At 43.8% G+C, this 19,272-nt stretch overlaps 1 protein-coding gene across 2 annotated transcripts in view; it reads right to left on the bottom strand.

Annotated features, from left to right (window-relative positions):
- Positions 1-19,272, bottom strand: part of PRICKLE3 (prickle planar cell polarity protein 3) — a 36,354-nt gene that overhangs the window by 1,424 nt on the left and 15,658 nt on the right. Inside the window, exons 3-7 of one of the 2 annotated variants that reach the window (XM_063432511.1) lie at positions 18,676-18,859; positions 18,373-18,486; positions 16,563-16,700; positions 6,455-6,658; positions 450-636 (exon numbers count right to left, since the gene is read on the bottom strand). In XM_063432511.1, coding sequence (XP_063288581.1) covers positions 450-636; positions 6,455-6,658; positions 16,563-16,700; positions 18,373-18,486; positions 18,676-18,859 — 827 coding nt within the window. Of the gene's footprint in view, positions 1-449; positions 637-6,454; positions 6,659-16,562; positions 16,810-18,372; positions 18,487-18,675; positions 18,860-19,272 lie in introns of those variants that run through there. The other variant, XM_063432513.1, reaches the window with a different exon arrangement.

The raw sequence follows: 19,272 nt of genomic DNA on the forward strand, positions 1-19,272 counted from the left end.
GTTATCTTGTATGAGGCAGACCCGATAATCGGGTAATTTTATCTATTCATTTACTAAGTTTCTCTAGGACTGCACAACATGGCTTATAGATAAAATTCGTACACGTACCTGAAGCTGACAAAACACAAACAAACGCCTGCACGTAAAATAATTAAAATATGCTCTATTCTGCCAACTGAAAAGGAAATTAAGATTCCCAAGGGATTCTTTGATATGCATTCACGTCAGTCCTGATTTTGGGCTCATGTTTCTCGTCTGATTTAAGCAACTCTGGGCCTGGGCAGAGTGGACTGTTATTTTTAAAGTTTAGTGGTTTGAAGGCATTCTAATTTCAGCCATTTGAGGCTCACAGAATGCGCAGTACTATTTGCTGCTGTGTGGGTGGCTTGTCCCAAATAGTGATGAAGTGTAACCCTAGAGCGCCCCCTGGTGTCTAACTTTTCTCTTACCAATGCTCTCTCCGCAGCTATCACAGTACTGGGAGAAGATCCTCTCGTAACAAGGGCAGCAATAGGGACGCCTGTCCTTCATAACATAGCGCTGGCCTCCCAGAGTGCATTCACACTCAAAGCAGCAGAAGTGTTTTGTGTGCCAGTGGTAACCCTCAGCCTGTGTGCACTCTGTCGAGAAAATCACCTGAGAAATTATAGATATATAAAAAGAAAAAAGTAAAATTATAGCATTTTAGCTGTATTATTTTTTTTTTGCAGTGCATAAAGTAATTATATACAAGCCCGAGGTACCCCAACGGCAACTCTCTGGCCCCATAATAAGCGTTACATTTGGGGTATTGGTGAGCTTGCACTTTTTTTTTTTTTATATTGTGAGAAACACGAGTGCATACAACAAACATTCTGAACTTTGCTTAAACTTAAATATAGGTGTGTCAATCAAGAATTTGTTAGTGAGATTTGTTTAAACGTGGTTTGACATAGCCTCCTATAAGTAGTGTAAAACTCGTTAATATTTAAACACAGGGCCGCCACCAGAAATTTTGGGGCCCCTGACAAAGCACAAGGTCTGGGGCCCCCCGCCCGACCGGCCTCCCCCCCTGCAATGAATGCAGTGTGTGTGTCAGTGTAGTGAATGCAGAGTGTGTGTCAGTGCAGTGAATGCAGAGTGTGTGTCAGTGCAGTGAATGCAGAGTATGTGTCAGTGTTGTGGATGCAGTGTGTGTTAGTGTAGTGAATGCAGAGAGTGTGTGTGTTAGTGTTGTGAATGCAGAGTGTGTGTTAGTGTAGTGGATGCAGTGTGTTAGTGTAGTGAATTCAGTGTGTGTGTGTGTTTAGTAGTGGATGCATGTAAATGTAATGTTATTCCCCCCTCCCTGTTTCTTACCTGGTTCAGGGAGGGGGGGGGAGATTCCATGATCCCTGGTGGTCCGGTGGCATTGTGGGGCCCCCCGGCTCCCTATACTTGCAGTGGGGGCCCAGCGGATTGCAGCTGTACTTTACAGCATTTCCCTCGATCTCACTCCCGCGAGATGTGGTGTGCGCGCCACGCAGAGCATTGCCATGGTAACCCATGGCAACGCTCTAACGGCCGCACGTCTCGCGGGAGTGAGAGCGAGGGAAATGCTGTAAAGTACAGCTGCAGTCCGCTGGGCCCCATCTGCAAGCATAGGGAGCCGGGGGCCCGCGGCTGCACCTATATATAGCGATCATCGCTATATAAAGGATCAGAGAGTAATCGTGGTGCCCTGGACTGCCAAAGCAGTCCGGGCCCCCACGGTCGCCGGGCCCATGACAACAGTTATGGTTGTCACCTCCTGATGGCGGCCCTGTCGCCCATCTGGTACATATTAGAACCTTATACATGCTTAACCTCGACATATCTCTATGTTTAAGGGTGTGTTCGCCCGAGTCTTCCAGACCAGGCGTGTCTGGAGTGGGTTCTTAGGGTTGGCTGTGGCAAGTTAAGTGAGACATACACAGCCCGTGCAGAAGCAAGACAAAAACCTTGTTTAGTCGCATGTTATATACAGTATGATGTATGAGTGCTATCTAGGCAGGTCCTCTTGGCTGCTATTTGAGGCACAGGCTAGTTATAATCATATTTTGTGTCAGCACCATGTCAAGCGACTTATCTGCAAAACATTATAGGCCACATGTATGTTTCAGTTATCAAAGGAGACTTAACTTGTCTACATTAGTTCGGTATATAAAACACCATAAATACACACATTAAGCTAGTCAGCGTTTGTTGGCTCTAGTAGGTGGAGAGAGAGAGTCCTCACTGTGTGAGCCGGGTCAAAAGCTGTGGGCCACATAACGAGACAGTCCACGCCAGTTCAGCCAATGCCCACTTGGGAGGTCTTGTTGGCGTGCCTGGAAAAGATGACGGTGTGCCCCCTCAGCTGTGCCCTGATATCCTGTGCCTTCGCTTGAGCTTCACAGCGCAGTCCCGGTGAAGCACCCCTCCTGCTCAGGGACTTTCTGTAAGCCTTTACTACTTGCCTCTTTACTGGGGCTGAGTCCTTTCCCGGTGTGGGGCTGCATATTTCTGCTGGCGTTGCGCTTTCCTTTGCAGGTGTGGGTGGTTGGGGGTTGCCCCCAGTTGGCTCTAGTCCACGATGGGCCATCATGGTGAGAGTAGGTAGCTCAGTTGGATGCTTTGCCCGGTCGGTGCCCTTCTGGCTGCGCCTCGGTCTTTAGCCATACTGAGGACAGCTTCTTGGCTGGCTGTTGTGCCTGTGTTGCTCTGGTCATAAAGCAGACCTGTGTTGGGGCTGGTGCCTGTTCTCCAAGCGTTCCCAGAATCGCTGGCATACAGAGTCAAATCGTCAGGGCTGCCATCATAAATTTTGGGGCCCCTGACACAGCTCTAGGTCTGGGCTCCACTGCTGCCGTCTGGCTCCACTGGTCTGGTGTAGAACAGGCTCTCTGGAGGCGGTTTGTAACTGTGGTCACAAAAATCAATGTTCTGGGAGAACGGGAAGCAGCTCCATTTTTTGAGGGCCCTTTACACAGCTCAAGGTCTGGGTCCCAGGGTCCACCTTCATGTTCCACCAATGAGTTTGTTCACAGGGATGTGTGTGTGTGGGGGGATGTCCTGATGTGTGTGTGTGTGTGTGTGTGCGGGGGGGGGGGGAGGGGGGGATGTCCTGATGTGTGTAAGGAATGCATTGTGTGAATCTGTGTTTGTATGTGTAAGGGCTGCAAGGTGAGTTTGTGTATGTATGGGATGCAGTGTGTGTGTGTCTGTAAGGGATGCACTGAGTGTGTGGAAGGGGTGCATTGTGTGTTGCTGTGTGTAAGGGATGCATTGCTTGTGTATGTGTGTCTGTGTGTAATGCATTGTGTGTTTTTCTGTGTGCATGGGGTGCATTGTGTGTGTGTGATGGATGTCAATCTCTCCCCCTACCCCCGTCAATTTCCTTCCTTCTCCCGCCCTCCCTCAAATTTCCTTCCTCTCCCCCCTCAAATTTCCTCCCTCCCTCTCCCCCCAAAAAATTTCCTCCCTCCCTCTCCCCCCCCACTCCTTCAAATTTCCTCCCTCTCCCCCCCACTCCCTCAAATTTCCTCCCTTCCCTCCCCCCACCCCCACCCCCACTCACTCAAATATCCTCCGTCTCCCTCTCCCCCCCACTCCTTCAAATTTCCTCCCTCTCCCCCCCAAAAATGTCCTCCTTCCCTCCCCCCTCCTTCAAATTTCCTCCCTCTCCCCCCAAAAAAATTTCCTCCCTCCCTCTCCCCCCCACTCCTTCAAATTTCCTCCCTCCCTCTCCTTCAAATTTCCTCCCTCCCTCTCCCCCCCACTCCTTCAAATTTCCTCCCTCTCCCCCCCACTCCCTCAAATTTCCTCCCTTCCCTCCCCTCTCCCCCCACCCCCACTCACTCAAATATCCTCCCTCCGTCTCCCCCCCACTCCTTCAAATTTCCTCCCTCTCCCCCCCAAATTTCCTCCCTCCCTCCCCCCCCAAATTTCCTCCCTCCCTCCCCCCCAAAATTTCCTCCCTCCCTCCCCCCCAAAATTTCCTCCCTCCCCCCCAAAATTTCCTCCCTCCCCCCCCAAATTCCCTCCCTCCCTCTCCCCCCACTCCTTCAAATTTCCTCCCTCCCTCTCCCCCCACTCCTTCAAATTTCCTCCCTCCCTCTCCCCCCCACTCATTCAAATTTCCTCCCTCTCCCCCCCCTCAAATTTCCTCCCTCTCCCCCTCCCTCAAATTTCCTCCCTCACCCCCCCTCAAATTTCCTCCCTCTCCCCCCTCCCACAAATTTCCTCCCTCTCCCCCTCCCACAAATTTCCTCCCTCTCCCCCCCTCCCACAAATTTCCTCCCTCCTCTCCCCCCTCCCTCAAATTTCCTCCCTCTCCCCCCCCTCAAATTTCCTCCCTTCCCACCCCCACCTCCACTCACTCAAATATCCTCCCTCCGTCTCCCCCCCAAAAAATATCCTCCCTTCCCTCCCCTCTCCACCCCCACTCACTCAAATGTCCTCCCTCCGTCTCCACCCACCCCCACTCACTCAAATGTCCTCCCTCCGTCTCCCCCCCACTCACTCAAATGTCCTCCCTCCCTCTCTCCCCCACCCCCACTCACTCACTCAAATTTCCTGAAACCCGGCGCCTGCGCACGAGGGAGCACTCTCCCTGGCTGAATGCTTCCTCTTCAGCTCCCTCGCGCGCCGCGTACTGATGCCGGAGCCGGAAGATGACGTCATCTTCCGGCTCCGGCATCAGTACGGTGCGCGAGGGAGCTGAAGAGGAAGCACTCAGAGGAGAGTGCTCCCTCGCGCGCCCGCCGGGTGTCAGCAGGGCCAGCCTCTGGGGGGCCCTGAGGTGACCGGCTGGTGGGCCCCCCAGGAGAAGAGGCTGGCCCAGTGGGTACATACCGGGGTCGCAGGGCCCCCTGCGACCCGGTATGTTCCCACTGAATGTGGGGCCCGGACGACCTGAGCAGTCCGGGCCCCCCAGGACCGCCGGGCCCATGACAACCGTTGCGGTTGTCATGCCCTGATGGCGGCCCTGCAAATCGTGCTTGGAAAGCTGCTGCCCAGTCGCTGGGTGTGGATTGCATCGTGTTGGAAGTGGTGCCGTCGGCCATCTTGGTTGGGCCTCGTGGCTTCCATATATCTGATATGTGCCCAGTTGTTTGTCAGTGAGTGCTCTCCTCCAAGAGGCAGACCGGGATGACCCCCACCGGTCCAAAGGGGGGGGACGAGGGCCCAGGCGCAGAGATCCATGCTGTTTTGGCCTCTCCCGCGCCTGCCCTGCTTGTAGGCCTCAGTCACCTTGTCGGGCGAGGGTTGTCCCCACTGCTGCTCGGGTGGTATCATTTTGTGCCATTTGATGATCTTACTGCTTCGCTGAATTGTCATTAGGGTAGTTCAATTCTGCATTAATCATTGTATTCAGTAGGAGCTACTGAGGTTTGCTTCCTCTCAGCTCTGCAACCAGGCCCCGTCCCCCTTTAGCTGTATTATTATTGACATTTATACAACCCCAACTTATTCCGCAGCTCTTTACAATATTATAAAAAGGGGGAAATTTAACAATAAATGAGATAATTACAAAATGTTACAAGAACAATAGGATAATGAGGACCCTGCTTGAAAGTGTGTTTTTATGAAAAGGGAATCACGTTATTATTTTTTACCTGTTAATCAGATTAATAGTTTGTAATAAAACAAGGATACTAAGTGTCTGGCAGGGATACAGCAAGATTTTAACTGCTGTGAAATATTTACAGGGACACGTCAGAGTGAGGTTGATTTCCCATTTTTAAGTGATTTTTTAAAAAATATAATATATACAAATCTGATTACTTTTTAAGTTTGTTGGAAATAACCAGGATTTACAGCAGACCCACAGAAAGCTTTGCCAAAATCAGGAAGTGGCTGAAAATATTTCAGCCAATCCCAGTACTTCTATTTTCTTTCATGAGAAAATCCCATAATTCCTCTACCACAGACTAAGCTAGCAGATCTTATCAACAGAACCTTGCAATCATGCTTTTCATTCATTTTTACATGGCACACATAAAAGGTATATGTATGCATGTGCAGGTTGCTGCATGCAGCCTATAAACCACTACAAACAATGAGACAAACTAAGATTTCCTGGTTGCATTTACTATTGCAAAATCAAATCAGCTTATGGGAATTACCTCTAAATGAAGGTCATTCTGATGAGAATATTTGTATTCAATTTTTTTTGTGTGCGTTTATTCTTTATAGCTTTAAAAATGTGGGAAGTGCAATCCAATAAAAATTAAATGAAGAAAACACGCTATGAATAGAATTAAATTAAAATCTACTTGACCTAGTTTGAGTGGCGGGATATAAATATCTCTCTTATAAATATAGAGATTGCACAAAATACATGGAAATGTATAAACATGAAATGATAGGGAACCGAGACATTTTAATAGGCAGGATCACAATGTTTCTGCAAAGGAAAACTCCCCAACAAGTGAGAAGAGAGTGTTAATACCATGCAGTGTGATATTCTCACCTCGTCACATGCCAGGCAGCGTGGGCGCTGAAGCTCAGCATGGTGTCGCCCACAATACACCTGCCCCTCCTGGTAGAAGTAGATGAGGTCACACAACAGCTCAAAACAGCGGGCACAGGTAAAGCACTGAGGGTGCCAGCAAGATCCCAGCCCTGCTCGGGAGGCAAAAACAGCCACGTCGCCAGCACTGATCTGATGCCCACACTGCACAATTGAAGATAAGAGGGTTTCATTAGGTTAGGCGTTTGTTCTAGACAGACAGACAGATAAATGTCAGTGGTTATTAACCCCTTGGTGCACACACCATTTCAGTGAGTTGTCTGTGTCTAATAAAGGAATATTATTCGATGCGGTCCTAGGAAATTGCCCACAATATATTGGTGCTGTAGTAGCACACTGGCTTTATAAGAGCAATGTGGTCCACTCTGACAGTAGAAAAGTCTAGCCTTGTAGAATTAATTTGGTTATGTTTGTTATATATATGGCTTGCTGAATTAGTTTTACACCGTAATTCCTCCTTCATAGCATGCTTTGCCCGATGCTTGAGATCTCACTCAATCACTTCCTCATTCCCTTCACACAAGTTACAAGTGTCTGCAATCATCACTTAAAGCGGCATTGTCACCATTTGGGGACTTTTCTCGAATTCTCAAACTCCCCCGACGTTGACATCTTCGCTGGGAGTCTGATGGCCGGGGGGCCTTGTTAAGGTGCATTTACTTACCTGAACTTGTCCTACGCATGTGCTACCTCTATATTCCGCCTGCTACCTTTTGCCTCAACACATCATTTTAACCTTGAGATTGTAAGCTCCCACAACTGTACAGCACTGCAGAAGATGTTGGTGCTTTATAAATGCCAGTAATATTATTAATAATAATAATAATAATAATAATACAACTGATGAGTTGGCAACCCTACCATGTATTTAATTTCAGTGATTGTCACAAAAGGTTAATTATCACTGGCATAGATCAAACATTTATTTCAAGGAAAACTGTAAAGTTAAAAACAAAAATACAAAACGAAACATGACAAAGGCTCTATCAAAATGCGTAGTAATGTGTAGTTAATTTGACAAGTCTACCCTTCCTGAGATATAACGCATTTGCCATACATAAAATAAAATCAGTACGACAAGAAGTGGATATTATATGAAGGAGATGTACATAAGATTAGAAATGTATCCATACAGACTGCTGCAACCAAGTTAACTTCTCTACAAAAATGTCTCCAAAAGGCAAGAATGCATGACAGCCTTTAGAGAAATGGTCACACTTTTAGTAACAGTAATACACTTCTATATGAATTTCACACATATAAAAGCAGTGATTACGATGCATCTTTCACAGCTTCCTCTACGTCATTTAATTCATAATTATGTATTCTACGTCCTCCAAATTCCTTCAGTCATTAAGAAGTGATAATAACCGTGGCGATAATGGTTATATCTTGTGTTTTTCAGTAACTCACAAATTCATTTTACTTTAGGCTGTTATGCAGCATTGAGCAGACTGCTTTACCCTGCCTGCAATAAGTTGTGTTATGTCACTGTGAGGCATGGCTCAATTCTACCTTAGGTTCCAAAAAGTAACTGGTTCATTGCTGTTGTACAAAGAGGGGTGGAGGGAGCTCAAATACGTTAAGATCAAGTTTTAACACATTTGTTATCTATTATATGCTTGAATTGTAAAAAAAAATAAAAAATAAAATAAAAAAGGGGATGCTTATATTTAAAAAATATATAGTTTTATAAATGTCAAACAAATATGGAGTCTCAATTGTCACATTCTACTGCATACCACGTTCTTGTTTATGGTCTATCTGCATATTAAACTATATTGAATCAAATGTATAAAGTGTGACAGTGTATCAACACAAACAGCTACCTGAAAAAAAGGTTACTTTCAACGTGTGTTTCGGTGCTACTAAAGCGCCTTCATCCGGGGCATTCGAGGGAACCGCTCACCGAAGGGCCATCTTTAACATTGACTGGACCCTCGCAAAGCATTTGCTTGGGCCCCCTGGTGTGCAATCACGTCCTCCACCCCAACTCAGTGGCGGACCTAAAGTAGAGAGGTGCAAGAATTTTTCTGGGTCTCCCTATCGCATAGGTAATTAAAAGGTAGATCCCCATTTGTCGTGCAACTCCAGAAATGCATTGACAGGTGGGGCTCTACCATTTACCCGTGTTTGCAGGTTTGTATTTAGCACTAAGCAGTTTTTGTGTGTTTGAATGTAAACAGGTTTTTGTATGAAATATGTTTGTATGTGGTGTTGGCGTGACTGCAAGCATGTATTTATGTGTAGTGTTGGTTTTTGAATGCAGGGGTGTATTTACATATAATTTTGGTGTGTAACACAGATGTGTGTTTGTACGTAGTGTTGAAGTTTGAATGCAGGGGTGTATTTGTTGATATATACACACTGAAAAACATGCAGACAGACACACAGATACACATGACATACATTCAAATATACAGACACACACATAGATACACCAAAACACACAGACAACATACAGATGGCACATATAGAGACAGACAAACTGGCACACACACACATACTGACAACACACACAAACATACTGACGCACACTGACACACACACTGACAGACATACTGACACATTCACACAGATATACTGACGCACACACACTGACAGACCTACTAAAACACACACTGACAGACATACTGACACACATACACTGAAAGACATACTGACATACATAGATATACTGACACACACACCTACTGACACACACAGGCAGACAAACTGACACACACACAGACATACACACACACACACACACACAAAATTTACACTTTTAAACCCACCCTCCAGTTTTCTACCTTGGAGGCTGGCTTTCCTGCTGGTGGCTGAAGGAGTTGGGGTCTGGCTCTCTCGGTCAGTCCCCCTCCACTCTGCCTACTCTTCTTTCCCGCGCACGCTCCTCTCTTTGTGGGAGGAAGTGACGCGCGGCCATCCCTTCCTCCCAGCCGGCTGCCGAAAAGCAAGGGGCCCAGTGGGGCTCCTTAGTGTGCGGGTTACCGCCCAGGGGGGAGAAATGTTTGAGGCCAGTGGGGCACAAGGTGCAGCTGCTTCGGGACCCCAGGAGTAATTGGACCCAGGGCAGCTGCCCTGTTTGCCCTGCGTTAAAAGTGCCCATGGCTCACGTGATGTCCGCGACCAATTGCGGCGCTAGGGGGCGTGTAGTAAGTATGCCGATTAGTCGCTCTCGTATCCTACACCCCGCCCTTAGTGTACCGCCCCTTTGTCGATAATCACGCCCGCCTCCATACTGCATTGTTGCAAGAAGGAGGATGGGAGGAGTAACATTTTTTCAGGTAGCAGTTTGTGTTGATACACTGTCACACTGGATACATTTGATTCAATATAGTATACCCATAATAGTGGTGTTGATCTACAGGGCTCTTTATTGCCTTTTATTATAGCCACAAGAGGTTTACAGCAGTTGGGATACAAACCCATTATTTGTAACAATCTTTCAGGTAGCAGTTTGTGTTGATACAGTGTTACATTGGATACATTTGATTCAATACAGTTGACTTATAATAGAGGTCTTGATTTATAGGGCCCTCAATTACCTTTTGTTATAGCCACAAGAGGTTTACTGCAGTAGATATACAAACCTTATTAGGTTCTCTAACTCCCATCCCTATTATCCTCAGCTAACATCCCATCCCGTCTACCATAGAGTCTCCCCCTACTTGTCATTATATAGAGCGTTTATTTATTTGTGGCTATTTTCAATGGGTCTATGTTATGTCTGTTCTCTTAATATCTAATAAAATGTATCTAACTGTATATATTTTTCTAATACTTTATTAGTTCTATATTTCTCAAGGAACCTTTTTGTGTTTATTGGATTCTATATCCTCTGGACATTTATGTATTTTTCTAATCTTTCTTGCTTTCTGCATCATTAACCCCTTAAGGACACATGACATGTGATGATTCCCTTTTATTCCAGAAGTTTGGTCCTTAACCCCTTAAGGACCAAACTTCTGGAATAAAAGGGAATCATGACATGTCAGACATGTTATGTGTCCTTAAGGGGTTAAGGGGTTAAACTCTTCTGTTCTCCTTTTAATTTTGAAGTCCTCCTCTGTACTATTTCCAGTACTTTAAGTTTTCTTCAAAACAGTAAACAAAAAAATTGTCTATTGCATATTCTTAATTTACACTTACGTCATGAAGATTTTAAAACTCTACCGTTACTATCATTATTTAGGATGGTTGCTGTAAGTACAGTACTCCCTTTCATCCACTAGGTGTCACTGGCAAGAAAGGTAGATTTTCCTATAGGTCTGATGGGCTAGATGAGTGGTTCCAAACCTTTTTTCACTTGAGTACCCATCGGCAGCCCATTTCCATAAATTGTACCCCTCATATTAGTGAAATGTTTGTAATTATTATGACTGCGGTTATATCAAATGTAAACATTTCTCTCTGCCCCATCTCCCCTTTTTCTCTACCACAGGCTCTCCCAGCTTCTCCTCAGCCACAGATTCCCCTGCCCCAAATGTGTGTGTATATATATGTATATACACACACACACAGAAACACATGCAGATACACAGACACACACATACACAGAAACACATACAGATACACAGACACACACACTGACACACATGCAGATACAAAGACACAGATACACACATCAACACACATGCAGATATACACACACTGACACATACACAGACATACAGATACACACGCTGACACACAGATACACACACTGACACACAGATACACACACTGACACACAAATATACACACACTGACAAATATCAAGTTGTTCCTAAACTAACAGCTGATTTGCAAAAGGTCATTAAATAAACAACAACCTGTTTTGATACTTTATTTGTAGCCATGTCATATTGGTAGTGAACTTACTAGAAATTGCATTTTAGCATTTGCTAGATTATTTAGGAAAACATCGAAAATAATGAAGGCTATTAGGCTATTGTGGGTGAGATCAGGATCTATAATATTTCTTAGAGATAATCAGAAAAAGAAAGTCAGTAAAGTATTGCTAGGTTTGTTTGCTAGTATCTCACAACTGGGGTCACAAGAGAACTGACCCCAGCAAGTACAGCACAATTGTGTTCATATTGCCACTGTATTGCACTAATTAGAGCTAAGCTTACAAACGGTTTAAGTCTTGAATCCAGTGCCATTTAGCTCTGCCGAGTCATTCTGCAGCGCTCTGATTCATGAAACAGGAAGCCTCAACAGGGGCACCACTGATTGGCTGAGAGCTTCTGCTGATGCTCTAAACAATTAGTAGCTCCCCATTCATAAAAAAAGGCTTGAGAAAAATGATGTGCATTTTTCAAACCATTTTGTGACTGGGGAGCTAAAGGCATTAATCCGTTTGGCTTTAACCATTCACGGCGTCAGCACCTGGGACCTCAAGGCACTATAACAACTTTGCTGTAATTAAGTTGTTATGCTGCCTAGAGTTTTCATTTCATCCAGATCTGCCCTGCAAGAGCCTTCTGTGTGAGTAGGAGATAAAAAAAAAAAAAAAAACGTCTAAAGTAAGTTAACAACTTATTGAAAATTACCAACATTTCATGCAGTCTGTGTGGCTAGGACTGCATAAACTGAAACAAAGGTGATTTAACTCCTAAATGGCAGATAATTGAGCAGTGACACTTCAGAGGCATCATCTATACACAAAAAAAAACTGCTTCATTAAAGGGACACTACAGCCACCAGAACAACTTCAGCTTAATGTAATTGTTCTGGTGTCTACAGCAAGTCCCTGCAGACTCTTTAATGTAAACATTGTCTTTTCAGAGAAAACTCAGTGTTTACATTACTGCCTAGAACCTATAGTGGCAGTCACTCAGACAGCACAGATGCATTGATTTAAAGGACCACTATAGGCACTCAGACCACTTCAGCTCAATGAAGTGGTCTGGGTGCCAGGTCCCCCTAGTTTTAACCCTACAGCTGAAAAAAAATAGTAGTTTCAGAGAAACTGCTATGTTTACATTGAGGGTTAATCCAGCCCCTAGTGGCAGTCTCCCTGACAGCCACTAAAGTCCGCTTCCGCAATCCTCAATGCGAAAGTCGCATTGAGGACAGGCTGGACGTTCAAAGGAAAGCATTGGGCGGTTTGAATGCTCGTGCGGCTCTGACCGCGCATGTGCATTCGGAGCTGACGTCGATGGGGGAGAAGAGGTAACCAGTGCCACCCGGCGCTGGAGAAAGTTTTAACCCCTTCGGCCAAGTGGGAGGGGGGCTTTGAGGGAGGGGGACCCTAATAACCCTATAGTGCCAGGAAAACAAGTTTGTTTTCCTAGCACTATAGTGCTCCTTTAATGCTTCTCTATGAGGAGATGCTGATTGTTACAGCGTGGTGTTTTGCATCGCATGTGAAGTAGCCTCCCAATGCTTTGGTGTGGGAAAGGATTTAATTGACTGAGATCATCAAATTTGAGAACAGCAACCATGGAGGCGGAGCAAGGCTGGGTCAGCCATGGCGAGACCAGTGCGGCACTGGCAAACAGATAAGTAAAATACCTTTTTAAAGGCAAGCAAGTGGGGCCAGAGACCTACACAGCAATTTTACAACTATAGTGTTAGGGATATGTTTGGATTCCTGACCCGATAGTGCACCTTTCAGCTAAAGTTGTTTTGGTTACTGCAGTGTCCCTTTAATTTATCAAGGAGGGTTTCAAATGTTAATGGTGCTGTTTATATATCAAAGAGATTTCCCTTTGATAGTTATGCTATTTATTTATCAAGGAGGCATTCTTATGGAAATTTCGATTTGCTCTGTTTTTGTTGTCCTGGTGCAGATTTCTGACTTCGGGCAATGTGACCGAGATTAGAATCTTAATGACAAGTTTCACTTCTATACTTTCATGTTCAACAAGAATTCTCACCACTTGCTTTCAACTGTAGCCTTTCACCTTGAACACAATGTATTTACCTTACCTGGGGATCCCAGCTTTCATGTGCATCTGATTCTCATCCACTTTCTATTGTGAGATAAGCATAGCTACAGAAAGGTGGAGTTTGACTGGAAAGGTGGTTTGACTGCTTATAAGACTTTTTAATTTGTTTCATCTTATCTACCTCAACATAAAGGATTATTCAGAAAACTCTAAATTGTATTGAAATCTGAATCTACTGAACAACGTGTTCAGACAGTGTATATGACACTTTTAATATAAATGTGATATAGGCCTAAAAACTCAAATAGATTAAACCAGTAGTAGTTCTGTGGAGAGCCAGTTTATCTATTAGGTGACAGAGGCAGCCACCTAGGGACTGAAGCACCAGCTCTGGCTTTAAAGAGGTTCTCCTTGGGTTGGTAGGGAGATCAAAAAGATTTCCTTGCTAAGCCCTGTGTTATCTCACCTGTTCGAAGGAGTTTTGTCGTCTCATGGTCACCCAGCCATCGCTGTGAGTCATTGAGTACCAGGACTGCAAGGAAGCTCGATACCGGTGGATACTACAACACTCCCCCACTGCAGCACCAGGCAAGGTAAGCAGGAGATGGGCTAAACACACACACTTAGACACTACACACAACATTCACACTCAAAGTCCCTTATACATATACAACACTTTGACTTCTCCACATACAAAATCTGGCTACAACATGCAAAACTCAACCAGCACAGACAGGTACCCCCTCCCCAACCATACAGTACTCAGCCTCCTCCCCACATAACACTCAACCAGCACACACAGGTACAATCAGCATCCTCCCCACATTCAGCTCTGAGCCTTCACACACACACACACACAAACACTATATAGTAAGGAACACAAACATGTATTCCTGATCCTACAGTGTTAAAACCATAATCTAGACCTCCCCCACCACACACACACACACATACAACACTCACAGAACAGAACCCAGTAGTCTAGAAGGGGGACCCAAACTGGAAACCTGCCTGGGCAACTTCAGAGTTCTGTTCTGGGACCATTTCTAATTAACATATTTATAAACGATCTTGAAATAGGTATTGAAAGTCATGTTTCAGTGTTTGCACAACAAACATGACACAAACCTTTAGATTAAAGAGACACTATAGTCACCAGAACAACTACAGCTTATTGTATTTGTTCTGTTGAGTATAATTTCCTTCAGGCTTTTGCAGTAAACACTGTCTTTTCAGAGAAAAGGCAGTGGTTACGTTACAGTCTAGGGACACCTCCAGGCCACCTTTGGCCACTCCTCAGATGGCTACTAGAGGTGCTTCCTGGATCAGTGTCAGTGTGCAGCACTGACATTCAGTGTCTCCACCCTCTGTATGAAGACACTGGACTTTCATCATAGAGATGCATTGATTTAATGCATCTCAAAGAGGAGATGCTGATTGGCCAGGGCTGCGTTTGGCGTGTGCTGGCTCTGCTACTGATCTGCCCCCTTGACAATCTCAGCCAATCCAATGCTTTCCTGTGGGAAAACATTGTGATTGGCTGAGATTACCACTTCTGATGAAATCAGCCAAGGAAGCAGATCAAGGACAGAGCCAGCACCAGCAGACTGGAATAAAGGTATTTATACTATATATTGGGGGGACAGGGGGACCAGCCGGGGCTTTATCGTGTGTTTAACAATATAATGTTAGGAATACATGTTTCTGTTCCTGACCCTATGGTTTTTCCTTTAATACAATGTGAGCAGGATATTGCTTTGCTGCAGGGGGCCTTAGATAGATTGAGGGACAGGGCACTCAAATGGCAGATGAAATTTAATGTGAAAAAATTTAAAGTAATACACTTCGGGGTAAAGAATGCACAAGCAACTTATACCCTAAATGGTAGTAAATTAGGGATAACAACAAACGAGAAGGGTTTGGGAATTGTTATAGACAACAAATTAGACAGCAATATCAATAGGCAGGTGAAATGTCCAGTAGTATAAAAAGGTGCATTAATTCTTGGGATGAGAATATAGTTTTGCCTCTTTTACTGGTAAGACCACACCTTGAATATGCTGTGCAATTTTGGGCACCTGTTCTAAAGAAGGATATCACAGCATTAAAATAAGTGCAAAGGTGGGCAACAAAATTAATAAAAGGAATGGAGCATTTTAGTTAATGAAGGAAGGATAATACATTTTAATCTTTTTAGTTTGGAAAACGTTGTCTCAGAGGGAAATCATAACAATATACAAATATGTTTGGGGTCCAAACAAAATTGTCTGGAAATCTATTAATTCAGCACTATACATATGACACAAGCTCACACATTTAGACTGGAAAAAAGGAGATTTAGTTTACAACAAAAGAAAGGGCTTTTTTTACAGTAAGAACAATAAGGATGTGGTATTATCTGCCTTAATAGGTGGTTTTATCAGAATATGTACAGATGTTTAAACAGCAAGTGGATACATACTTGCAAACAGGGATACATTTTTTAATTATTGTGGTAATAGCTTCTTGACCCAAGGATAGATCTGGCTGCCACTCTATGGTCGAGAAGGAATTTTTTTCTAGTTTGTTGCAAAACTGGAAAGCACTTCAAACTGTTTTTTTTTGCCTTAATTTGAATCAACAGAAAACAAGAGGTGTGAAAGGCTGAACTGGATGGATACATGTCTCTTTTCAACTATGTAACTACTTACCCTTAACCCCTTAAGGACCAAACTTCTGGAATAAAAGGGAATCATGACGTGTCACACACGTCATGTGTCCTTAAGGGGTTAACAGTTCTGGTTCTAAGGGAGTCCAATGCACCCCCAATTGCTTATAAATCTTACACTTGTGTGATAAATGAAATTGCTGCAGCTGCATTTCTATTTGGCTGCCTTATGGGTAATTTATGGGTAATCCGGTGGAAGATCTATTTTTTAATTTCTCTTATTTTAAACAAAAATTCTAAATTTACTTGGTATTCCCTTTGCATTTCTAATAAGCCATATTTTTTTTACTAACAAATGCATAACCTTGACAAAGCTATCGCATAAGTTGCGTAGAACTGATAAAAGAATTGTAAATTGTAGATTTTTGTGTCTATTTTCCTCCATCCCTGGTTACGTTAAAAATCCCAAAATGTTCTTGAAAGCAGATAATTAAGAATCTTACACTAAATAAACTTGTCTCACCCTCTGGCACACGGTCCCACTCATGGTTCTGGAGACTGGACGCACAGACCCACGGCCCAGGTTTTCCACCTTCCTCTTTTGGCTGAAGAGCGTCAGCAGGTCCTCTTCGTCTCCCTGCAAAGAGCAGCAGTACCGGGCCTGGGACAGGACCGGCTTAAAACTAACAGCAGTACTGGGCCTGGGACAGGACCGGCTAAAACTAACAGCAGTACTGGGCCTGGCACAGAACAAAACAGCAGCACGGGGTCTGCCACAAAACCATGCAAATAGCAATACAGAGGATAAAATACATACAGGGAAAGGAAACAACACAAGAATCAAAGAGAATTCTGAAGCTTAAAGAATTCTTAACACACCATAACCACTATAGCACACTGTAGTGTTTATGGTGCAAAAAGTGCCCTGGCACTCGCCCATTGTAAGTAATCAGACCATTTTAGAATACCTGGATTTGTTACCTGTGGTCCACTGGTTGCTGCTGCAGTATCCGTTAACTCTTCTAAGCCCAGTTGACCCCAGGGAAGAAAGCAACCTGTTCTTAAATGTTACATTTTAACTTACATGGGGAGGCACCAGTGTACTTCTGGCACCATAACCCTGCTGTAGTGGTTATGGTGCTTAGAATGTTCCTTTAAAGGGCCACTCCAGGCTCCCACACATATATTATGTGCAAGGTAAAGTTAGTTATGGGAGGGGTGGGTGTAGTAATCTGTTTGGCTTTACCCCATTAGCTTACCATTTCTGCCCCTACCTCCCAAGCTACAGTGCATACAATTATGCTCTACTAATACAGATCAATTTCTAGGAGCTCTAATTCTGGTGTTAGCGCTCACTAATACAACTGAATTATGGCTTCCAGAGAGGGCCGGACTGGGACAAAAATTTGGCACAGGCATTTAACAGTAGAGCAGCCCAATAGCAGGCGCCAAAGAGTGCTTTGCACAGTACATGCTAATTTAATGACAAGCATGCGCAAGTGGGATACAAGAGGACAAAAATATTACAGGGCTGGTAAAGAGTGTTTTGCAAGTAGGACTTTTCCACCAAAATCAGGACAGTTGGGGGGCCTGATTTTTTTACAATAGCTATACATTGCATTAAAAAATAATGATATTATCATTTACAGCCTGCAGTGACCCTTTAAGTAAGAACAATGAATATTAGACCTGTCTGTGAAACTTCTAGAAAGTAAACTATGTACTATAAATATTTAAGTAAATAGCCCAAGGTTTGTCTTAATAAACATAACATTTCCTATTTTACATTTTTTTTTGCTCTGTGTAACTAAATTGGAGCCTGGTGAAGCACATGTAAGTATTTTAACCCTTATTATATATTTCTGTGCACTGGGGATGATGTGTAATACAGGAAAGCCACCTAGGATAAGTGGGAGTTTTATATTATATACCTGTTTTTCATATTTTTTTTTATGCTTTTCAAAAACTGAAAACATGAGGCATTTGCTTACTTGTCTGTGTATCTTTGCACAACATATTGAAATAAATAAATAAATGTACAGATTTTTTTTGTTAATGCTTTGTTCAAGGGAATAATGGTTGCATTAGGGCTAAATACCTGACCATTGTCCAATGAGTTACCTACATTTCTGACAAAAATCTCCAGTCATATTACTGGCTTTGTAATAGTAATATTATCATAGACTAGATATGTTTTGGCCTGTCTAACCAAAGTAAGAAACCTAGAGCTACCACCAAAACAACTACTTTAGCAAGAGGCTTGATAATAAAGGCAGGCCACAGCAAACTAATACTGGGCCTAAATTGGCATGATCTATCTCCAAACCCCTCACCTCGTTGTCATGCGGAGGAAGTTGGTGGAGAAGTTGCTTTATTCTGTATCTCTCCCCCTTGCTCTGTACATACGGGATCTTATCCTCTGGGAAATTGCTGAAGTACTGCTGAACCTGAAAACCAGATAGACCATTACAGGTGGCAAGTTCAGAAGAAGAAGGATAGGTGGTCGCAGTAATTGGCAGTGCCACACAATGAGCGTATAGAACAATAAAAAAATAAATAAAAAGTTTTTACATGACCAAGCTGGTAGAGATTAAGGGAAGTACCCAAGGTGGCACTAAATGCGGATATGTTGGTACCTGCTCAGGGGTTAATCCAGGTGGTACCCATGTATACTTTTCCAAGGAGCTGTCAGAACTACTGTCGCACAAAGAATGGCGCTGTGCCCCAGGTACCAGTCTGCACAACGAGCGTTCCAGATCCTGGGGAGTGTCTGCACTGCCATGTTCTTCCCATGGGCATTGGCAATGCTGACAAATCTTCCTGTCACAGAAGCAAATGGAGCGTTACACAGAGGTCAGAGGCGAGAAGTTTACAAAATATCTAACACGGATTTTATTCACTAAAATACCAATTATAGGGAGTTAAAAAACACATTTCAAAGTTAATGAAAACAAAACAAAAACAAAAACAAAAAACCTGTTGAATAGTCTCATGAAATCTTCCACCAGTTTGAAATCTTCAGACAGATCTCAACAAGCCAAACCTCTACCATATCTGGAAAAATTGCTAAAGTTTGGTCAAAATGGCTATTTGTTTTGTCAAACATCAAACACCCCAATTGTCCCTAACTAGCAGGATAGTTAGTCCTTGTTTGAGATACCTGTCCCACTGTCCCAAAAATCAAATGTTTAAATTTGAAATTTAATTGGAATTCACGTTGGATTCCCAACAAT

Source organism: Pelobates fuscus, chromosome 9 (assembly GCF_036172605.1).
Source record: "Pelobates fuscus isolate aPelFus1 chromosome 9, aPelFus1.pri, whole genome shotgun sequence".
Classification (NCBI taxonomy): domain Eukaryota; kingdom Metazoa; phylum Chordata; class Amphibia; order Anura; family Pelobatidae; genus Pelobates; species Pelobates fuscus.